This window comes from Apis dorsata, unplaced genomic scaffold (genome assembly GCF_000469605.1).
Source record: "Apis dorsata unplaced genomic scaffold, Apis dorsata 1.3 scaffold_28, whole genome shotgun sequence".
In the NCBI taxonomy this organism is placed as follows: Eukaryota; Metazoa; Arthropoda; class Insecta; order Hymenoptera; family Apidae; genus Apis; species Apis dorsata.
The window spans coordinates 235063-244530 of record NW_006263330.1 but is presented as its reverse complement, the minus strand read 5'-3'; the positions used below and the strand labels follow the sequence as shown (position 1 = coordinate 244530).

The 9468-nt window shown below is 24.1% G+C and overlaps 4 protein-coding genes across 5 annotated transcripts in view; 2 read left to right on the top strand and 2 right to left on the bottom strand.

The window, feature by feature from the left end:
* Positions 1-1049: 1049 nt before the first annotated feature.
* Positions 1050-6612, bottom strand: LOC102676755 (N-acylneuraminate-9-phosphatase). 2 transcript variants are annotated; one of them, XM_031510824.1, is made up of 4 exons: positions 6167-6612; positions 2359-2431; positions 1559-2042; positions 1050-1430 (listed from the first exon to the last, which is right to left on the bottom strand). In XM_031510824.1, the coding sequence occupies exons 3-4, from the start codon at positions 1797-1799 to the stop codon at positions 1243-1245; spliced, it is 429 nt and encodes a 142-aa protein (XP_031366684.1). In that variant the 5' UTR covers positions 1800-2042; positions 2359-2431; positions 6167-6612; the 3' UTR covers positions 1050-1242. The 2 variants fall into 2 exon arrangements, with proteins under 2 accessions (XP_031366684.1, XP_031366686.1); XM_031510826.1 differs by lacking the exon at positions 6167-6612 and having other exon boundaries at positions 2359-2545.
* Positions 3171-6745, bottom strand: LOC102676622 (neurochondrin homolog). The gene is made up of 2 exons (XM_006607996.2): positions 6608-6745; positions 3171-5815 (listed from the first exon to the last, which is right to left on the bottom strand). The coding sequence occupies exon 2, from the start codon at positions 5559-5561 to the stop codon at positions 3324-3326; it is 2238 nt and encodes a 745-aa protein (XP_006608059.1). The 5' UTR covers positions 5562-5815; positions 6608-6745; the 3' UTR covers positions 3171-3323.
* A 574-nt stretch (positions 6746-7319) lies between these two features.
* On the top strand, positions 7320-8639 carry LOC102676889 (DNA repair protein RAD51 homolog A-like). The gene is made up of 2 exons (XM_006607998.1): positions 7320-7531; positions 7681-8639. Exons 1-2 carry the CDS (start codon positions 7442-7444, stop codon positions 8614-8616), a joined length of 1026 nt encoding a protein of 341 aa, XP_006608061.1. The 5' UTR covers positions 7320-7441; the 3' UTR covers positions 8617-8639.
* A 435-nt stretch (positions 8640-9074) lies between these two features.
* The window catches only part of LOC102677032 (dipeptidyl peptidase 3), a 3551-nt gene continuing 3157 nt past the window's right edge, over positions 9075-9468 (top strand). The window contains exon 1 of the mRNA XM_006607999.2: positions 9075-9452. Coding sequence (XP_006608062.1) covers positions 9286-9452 — 167 coding nt within the window. The 5' untranslated portion in view covers positions 9075-9285. The remainder of the gene's footprint in view (positions 9453-9468) is intronic.

Sequence of the window (9468 nt, the reverse complement as noted above, 5' to 3'; positions counted from 1 at the left end):
TATATATATATATATATATATATATATATATACACACACATTTTTACAATATTTGTAAAGATCATTATATTTAATGCATATATTGCATATGATATATTAATTACAAAATTAAAATAATTATTGCTCTTATTTGTTCTTAATATATGTTTAAATGTAAATACATTTTTACTTATAACAAATTTATATATTTATAATGTTATTTAAAGTTTGACTTTAAATAATATTATATAAATTGAAAATTTATTATATAATTAAATAGTAAATATCGAAAAAATAAATTTAAAAATGTAAATTAATAATTTTTGATTCTATATTAAGAAATATAACTATTTCATGTAAATATATTATAAAATTCATTTTCAATCTAAAAAAATAATAAAAGAAATCTAAATTACAAAAAGATATTAAAATTAAACAATTTCTTGAAACTTAATAGTAATAGTAATATAATAATATATAGTAAGTATCACTTTTTTCTATTAATAAAATTATATTCTATTATTTTTTCTTCTTAATATTAAGATAATAACTAATCTGATATAAGATAAAAATAATGTAAAAATAAAACAAAATATTATACAGAGTATCCCATCACATCGAAAAATTGTTTAAATAGATAATCTATATTCTATACATGAAAATAATAAAAAAAAAAAAACATATAAACATATGCTTTAATTTTGTTTTCGAATTATACTTATTTTATATTAAAATAATTTTATCAAAAAATTAATTGAACTATTTANTATATATATATATATATATAAAATGTTTATATATATGTTTATATATATATAAAATGTTTATTGACAATGTCGAAATAAATTTAACAAAAAAATTAAGGCTTTTAGAAAATAATACTTGAAGAAATAAAAAAGATAAAATTAATTAATGATGAAACATTTAGCTCATGTTTGAATGCAAAGTCATTTTGAATATTTTTAATGGAGATAAAAAAAGATATGGTAAAAGAAATGTATAATGTAAAAAAGAAATTTATTATATGAAAACAAAATTAAATAGAATATGAACTTTTTTTATTGTTTTCATGTGTAGATTTATCCATCAAAGTATACGGGACATGCTGTATATAAGAAATTTAAATTATTTTTAAAATAAAATATATTACATGCTATAATAATAGTTATTTAGTTATGAAGAAACAATTACCAAGTTTTATAAAAATTTTATATCTATCAGCTGTGATTTTTTAAAGAAAACCTAAAAAAATATGTTTTTTTATCAACTACCATCAGATGCATTTGAAGATGAATCTTCAAGTTCTGGAGCATCAGGACCTCTATTTAATATACTTAAAAGATCTGTGACATGCCTTATAGTAAAATCTGGTTGTGGATCTTCTCTTAATAAGAATGGTTTATCCACTGTTGGAATCCAAATTGTACTACCTAAACCTGCTTCTATTCCACCTAGAAAAATAATGACAAATTATTTTTTTATGATATTAATTTAAAATACAAATTATTGGTATTTGAATATAATATTTCTTAATAATTAATGCATTGTGTAATGAAAATATACGATAATAATATAATACCTAGGATATCAGTTTCCAATTTGTCACCAACCATTACACAATTATCTGGTTTAACATTTAAAAATCGACATGCTTTTCGAAATATTTCTCTTTCAGGTTTTTCCCATGGTAAATCTCCTGATACAAGAATTATATCGAAATATTGTTCGAGTGAAAGTTTTCGTATTTTTTCCCATTGTGCATTAGAAGGACCATTTGTAATCAAACCTAAGAGATATTTTATCCTCAACTGACGAAGCATAGAAATTACATCTGATGCCAGCGTCAAATAATAATATCGTAGATATAACCATCGTTCGTAAATTTTTCTTGCTAGATATGAATATTTTTCTCCAAGAGCTTTATTCCACAAAGTTATGCGCCAAATATCCAAAGTATGAACTACATTGTCAGGACATTTTCTAAAGAGCTTCAAATATGTTGTTGTAATCTTTATAGATATATCTTCAGGAATACCATATTCTTGTGTTAGTTCCTCAGCCAACTGCAGATAAAGTTAAAATATCATTTATTAGATGTTATTCATTTTATAATATATAAATCAAGCAATATTATAAAATAATGAACAAAATACGAAATACACACTAAAGGAAAATGAATGATTTCCACATTCAACACAGTCTAAAATAAGATATTTTAATAATTAGAAAAAATTATAAATGTTAAAAATAAACTCTATAAATATATTCAAAAATCACATATTGAATGTGGATTTTAATGGTTGAACCAAGTTCTTGGGAAGAAGGATACAAACGATCAGTTAGGAATTTAGGTCACTTAATTCAGTTTTTGATGATTACCTAGAAAATGCATTGATTCATTGAAATACTCGAGCCGATTAGTGGACACTCGAAGTGGCACCCGCGGTCGTTGCTGTAATCACAACAAAATCAGTTGTGCCAACAACAAATTTATATTATTTTAACTTTCAAAACTTTATTCAATTGGATATTAATTTATACTTATTACTGCAGATTTTGTCATGTATCATGTTAAAATAAGAGATAATTTATACATAATTATAATTTAGTTTAGAAGTTTATCTAATTTTTCTAATTGTTAATAATTTTTAAATAGAAAGGAAGGTAATATTTTAAAAGATAAAATTTTAAAAACAATTTATTTTAATAAAAAAACCATTTATTATTTTACAATGCCATTCATGTATACATAAATTTATCAAATATGTACATTTTTAAAGTATGTTAATTTTAAATATTTTATTATCAAACTTACAAATTTTCAAATAGTCATTTTTTCAAAATTTTCAATTTTATGAATTAATATAAAATGTGAAAAAAAATTTATTTCAACATATATTATATCAATATTTAAATTCGTAAAATTATTTAATAAATAGAAATTGATAAATCTTTTGCTTGCCAAAAAACTATTCTTACATATGATTACTAACAAAATTTATATTTGATCTATGAAATTTCAGGATTGCAAAATTGTAGCTACTGAAATTAACTACTTAGTATATAAATATTATTTAATAAAATGAATTATTTTTATTCTGTTCTTATTATAATATGAACATATATATATATATATATATATGTATACTTAAAATTTAGAATATATATAAATTCAAATAATTTGATAATAATTTTGTTTTATAAACAATATAATATAAAAAACATATATAATATGTATACACAAATAAACACATTACTTGATAACATAAGAATGGATTAACTATTTCAGCTATTTTATCAATATATAAATATAAATATTTTCATTCAAAATATAATAGAATGTTTTAGTCTCCAAAGAGATGTTTTCCAAGTTCCATCATACGATGATTTCTGCATACAGTTAAAGCTCCACGTTTCTTCAAAACAGAAGCAACATTTTCATCTGCTTTAACCAAATGACATAAAAGATCTTCAAAAGCAAATTTTACATTTGGCTGAAGACTTCCTATCTTTATTTTCTTGAGAATTTCAATAATTTCTTCTACCCAACCTGACTCAAGAGTAAATTGTGAAAGCCAAGGTATGACTTGTAAGACTCCAGCCATTGTTTGCATTCCAAGAAACCATAATTCCATAAGTTCCAACCACTTTTCTTTATATGACATGGCAACAACAAGTTCAGTTGGATCATTGCTTTCATCAATTATATATGCATCCCATAAAAATCTTATAGTAGCTTGAATATATCGACAAATAGAAAAATCATTTTTCTTAATACGTATTGCTTGTTGTTTCAATAATAATAATCCCAAAACTGCAAGATGACCATGCAATACTAGATTTTCAGGAATTTGTTTAAGTTCTGGAAGATTATTGAAAATAAATTTCAATAAAGAAATAAATGTTGGTGATTCTTCTACTAATTTTGCTTCTAATACAGTAATGTTCATTAAAACATTGCACACGGAAACCATAGCTGTCCTTGAATCTTTTATTTCTTCTGATAGATGAAGTTCTAAATCTTCTTTTTCTGGTTCTTTTAAAATTTTTAATCTTTCTGATTTTGGTATTGGTGGTTTTTTTTGATGAACAATTGTCCAATGATAAGATAAACATTCAAACAAGACTTCTTCTTGTTTATGTTGAATTAAAATTTTTCTTGCATCTTCTTCTACAGCTAAATAACATAATGCTGGTAATAAAAGTCTCAATAAATCAATTTCACTTAAAGGATCATGAATAATTGATTCTCCAGATGATGTTGCTTCATCATTTTTAAGTTTTGCATTTGCTTTAGCCTTTTCTGTTAATTTTCTATTTCTATATGCATAAAATGTATCATTAGCTATAGTTAAAACGTAAGGTAAAACTGTATAAACTTGAGAACGCATAGCTGTTGTTTCCTGGGCAAGCCATGCTGCTAGTACTCTTACTACAGCACAAATAAATATTCTTTCTTTAATATCTGTTATTTCTTTCATTTTGGATACTGCTGTGAGTAAACCTATAATTGCAGCAAATGCTCCTTTTAAAACAGTATATAATGACTGTTTTTCTTTCTGATCTAAGTCCAACTGATCATTGGTAATATATGCAAGAGAAATTTCAATAATAATAAAACAAGATGTTATTAAATCTGCATTTGTCATTATACTTTTCAATTGTTTTCCTTCTATTTGCATTCTAACTTCTATAGATGTTAGTTGAATTAATAATAACAAAAATATTTTTGGTTTTTCTTTATCTAATAAAGTCCATTCTGCTCCTAATAAATCTAGCATTACAGAAGCAAGTTTTAATGCTGGATCACGTTGATTTTTACCTATTTTTGATCCAAGAATATCAGATAAAGCTTTATGTATGCTAGAAGGCCAAGATTCTTCTTTAGCAGTTTTACTAATTACGTCTTTTGTACAAGACATTAGTAAAGCTTGTAAAATTGTACATAATTCAAATTTTCTTTCTGTATGATCTGTTTCAAAATCTAATGCAATCTTATTTATTATAGCATGAAAAGGTGCAGTATCTGTTGCATCCCATGCTTCTGTACTAAATCTTTGAACTAAAGTAACTAAAATGTTCAAAGCCTTATCTGTTTGAAAGCTTTTTTCTGAATAAATATCACACATTTTTGCAATAGCTTTATGCTCAATTAAAACTTGTTGTCCAGGAGAATATTGTGCAATATTTTGCAAACATGTATATGCTTCACTAACAATAATTAACATATTATCATCTGCATCTTCATCAGCTTTTGATACAATTTCAAGTAATGCAGGTACATGAACAATCATGTCAGGGTGAGAAGCTAATTCTGATTCGCCACAAAATGCAGAAAGTATAGATAGTGCTACAGATTTATATACTTGTGGAGGACAATCTACAGGAACTACTTGTGTAGATAACAATTTTGTTAAAAATTTAGTTCCAATAGCTTCAAATAACATTTTTTTTTCTGTTACTGTACAATCTTTACTATCCACCAATTTTGTAATCATAAATAAAGCAGCAAATTTTTCTGAATCAGATTCAACAGACTTTAAAATAGTCACATGCTTTTTTACATTCTTTGAAATACTCATGGTTATAATTTACTTTATTACAATTTAAAATGTAATTATAATTTCAATATTTCTATAATTTTATTTTTTTTATATGATAACAATCTCCCAAATAAAATATAAAGTATTAGAATATTAATATTTACCCAATAATATTTAACAAAGATTTAATGAAACTTGCATCTTTCACATGTCACAGCTAAAAGCCAACTGGCAGTACTCCCAAACTTCCAAATCAAACCCCTTAAGACTAGCCTTGCCCTTTGACACACTCACTTAAGCAGACAGAAATAAAGTTGTACTACCACAAATACTATTCCACAAACATGTATAATTATTATTCAAATATGAATTGTTATTAATATAAGGTTAACGATTTTCTTTAGTTTTTTTTAGTTTACGATCAATTTTTAGTTTATCAATAATATCAATTGCTTATTTATTAAAAAATAATATTAAAAATTATTCAAAATAATTTTATTTAATAGAATTTCATTGGAAAAATATTTTAAATATACATATAATCCTAGCATAACCTTTTCCGCGTAATACAACGTGTGAATAAAATTGCGTTATACAACTAATTGATATCTTAAGAACGTCAAAATCTTTAGTAACGTGCTTACACGCTTTATCTACGTTATGTTGAGCGTCTGGACAGTAGGATCGGTCGAAAATAACCGTCCGAGAGAAAGCACTATATCAGGGAGTCGGCTCGTATTACACAGAAGTTTCTATTTTCGTCGATCTTCGTATCCAAACGAAATTGAGAGATTAAATGTAAATTTAATTACCATAAGATATTTTTTGGAACAATACAAAATCTATTATAAAAGAAGAAATATATAAAATAATTAATAAATTAACAAAATGAGTGACCTTTACATTTTTCTAATTTCGAATAAAAAATTGAACTACTTTTCGCGCACTCTCCAGGAATGACATATATATATGTATATATATATACACATACACACATTTCTAGTATATTAACCAATACTGACCGTTTATATATGTACACGCATACAGTTTTTGACACCAATAAAATTTCAAATATTTTAGCATACCTTTCGACATGTTTGATTGTCGCCTTTTCTGGTTTCGATGAGAGTATTGTCCAGATCAAAAAACACAGCGCTTATAGTTATGTTTGATGAACAAAAATGCTTCTTATGCAAAGTCGCCATTTTTATTGTATATAATAAATATGTTGTCAATCCAACGATGTTTCAACAAAGAATCGCGCATGAAAACATGTAGTGTTCATATAACAGTCCCCTTTTAAGAACACTTTAGGGATAAATATACAATTATCTTAATGGTCAGACGTCAGAACAGATATAATCTGTCTCGTCTCGACCTAATGCCTTTCGTTCCTGACCTTTTTCTCTTCCTTGATTTCATTTCGAATGAAGAGACATCTTTAATAGAAACTTATAATGTTGATTGTCGATAAATGCGTAATCTAGTTTTTAGATTAAATTATATAGATTTACAATAAAATGAAGTATTATCAGCAGAGTTAATTAAAAATATAAATTTTTATTTGTATATTTTTTTATTTTAGTTCATATATTTACTTTGAATATGATAATAATATTATTAATAACACAATTGTCAAATATTAATAATATTAATAATAAATATAAATATATTAGAAAAATTTGTAAATTACAATAAATTATTAAATATTAATTTTTTTACTTAATTATTTATGAATTTAGTTAAACAGTATATTATTTTTTAGAATAATAAATAATATTAAATAATGCAAATTACATAAAACTACTTTGACATCAGTAATGGCGTCATAATATTTTGGCGCAAAGTTAATACTTGCTTTGAATTCTTATTTTTGCATTAATAATTTTTATTATTTAAAGTGTATATTATATCATAAAATGTCAGCTATGGCATCTACAGCTAGTCTTCAAGGAGATGAAGAATTTGAAGAATATAATCCACAAGCAAAATTAATAAAAACTTTAGAAGTAATTTGTTTTTGTAACCTATATATATCATTTCTTTTTTTCATTATAATTTTTAAATATTTATATAAAAGCATTTATATGATTAATACTATATATACTATATATACTATATTAAATTATAGAAATTATTTAATATATTTTTTGTTTAGGGAAATGGCATAACAGCAGGAGACGTAAAAAAATTAGAAGAAGCTGGTTATTATACTGTGGAAGCTGTAGCATATGCTCCCAAAAAATGTTTAATTGCTATCAAAGGAATTAGTGAAGCTAAAGCAGATAAAATTTTACAAGAAGCATCAAAATTAGTTGTGATGGGATTTAAAAGTGCGACTGAAATTCATCAAACTCGATCAAATATAGTTTTTGTAACTACTGGTTCTAGTGAATTAGATAGATTATTAGGAGGTGGTATAGAAACAGGTTCTATTACAGAAATATTTGGAGAATTTAGATCAGGAAAGACTCAGTTATGTCATACACTTGCTGTCAATTGTCAATTACCTATAGATATGGGAGGTGCAGAAGGAAAATGTCTTTATATAGATACAGAAGGAACTTTTAGACCTGAAAGATTAATTGCTGTTGCTGAAAGATATAAAATTGCAGGAGATTCTGTATTAGATAATGTAGCATGTGCTAGAGCTTATAATACAGATCATCAAACTCAACTATTAATTCAAGCTAGTGCTATGATGACAGAATCTAGATATGCATTATTGATAGTAGATAGTGCAACTGGTTTATATAGAACTGAATACTCTGGAAGAGGAGAATTAGCTGCTAGACAAATGCATTTAGGCAGATTTCTTAGAATGTTACTTAGACTAGCTGATGAACATGGTGTCGCTGTTGTTATAACCAATCAAGTTGTGGCACAAGTTGATGGTGCAGCTAGTATGTTTGGAGGAGATCAAAAAAAACCAATTGGAGGTCACATCATAGCTCATGCAAGTACTACAAGATTATATCTACGTAAAGGTAGAGGTGAAACTAGAATATGTAAAATTTATGATTCACCTTGTTTGCCTGAAAGCGAAGCAATGTTTGCAATAAATACAGATGGTATTGGAGATGTTAAAGAATAAAAGACTTATTATTTTTCTAAAAATCTATATTTGTAAAAAAAATGTTTAAAATATGCCTTACAAAAAAAATAATTTAATTTTTGTATTTAATATAATTACACTTTAAACTTTAAAATTATCTAATTTGTTTTATTTTATAAAAATAATGAATAAATAACATTATTATTAAATAACTATTGTGTAATATACAAAACTGTAATGAAAAAAATTAAATATAAAAAAAAGAATATTTTATATAATTTAAAAAGAATAATTTTATATAATATTAAGAATATATTAAACATATAATATAATTTATCATATTATATAAAAAAATTTAACTTGTTTATATTTTTAATAATAAATTTGAATTTTATATGAAATATATATATATATATATTGTAAAGAAAAATTAGAAAATTTAAATTAAAAAAGATAATTTAGAATCCATTATTTATTATTCACTTGTAACTTTTAATAAGTTTAAGAACTAGATTATCTAGGAAATTTTGATAATTGTGCTTTAAAGATTTAAAAAAGGATAATTTATTATGTAATAATTTAATTATAAATAAGTTTAATTTTGTATATATGTATATATAAAAATACAATTAGTTGTTTTTATTAATATTTTTTGGTTATTTTGGATAAATTATAACGTTTAAATTATAATTTAATAAATGCGGAGATATGTTGTACACGTGGCCATTTTATTGGCAGAAGATTGTTTCGAAAACCAAGCTTCATTTCATACGGACTTTTTCATTTAATATAACTATTAAAATAAAGAAAAGTGGATCTATACTTTTAAATACAAATAAAAAAATTAAGCATTTCGAAAATAATTTTATTTCAAGGTGGGTTATGTATCGT

Coding starts and splice junctions, on each gene's coding strand:
- LOC102676622 (XM_006607996.2), bottom strand. CDS start 5,561: ATGAGTATTTCAAAGAATGTAAAAAAGCATGTGACTATTTTAAAGTCT.
- LOC102676889 (XM_006607998.1), top strand. CDS start 7,442: ATGTCAGCTATGGCATCTACAGCTAGTCTTCAAGGAGATGAAGAATTT. Junction 7,532..7,680: donor AATTAATAAAAACTTTAGAA/GTAATTTGTTTT, acceptor TTTTTTGTTTAG/GGAAATGGCATAACAGCAGG.
- LOC102676755 (XM_031510824.1), bottom strand. CDS start 1,799: ATGCTTCGTCAGTTGAGGATAAAATATCTCTTAGGTTTGATTACAAAT. Junction 1,431..1,558: donor ATTGGAAACTGATATCCTAG/GTATTATATTAT, acceptor TTATTTTTCTAG/GTGGAATAGAAGCAGGTTTA.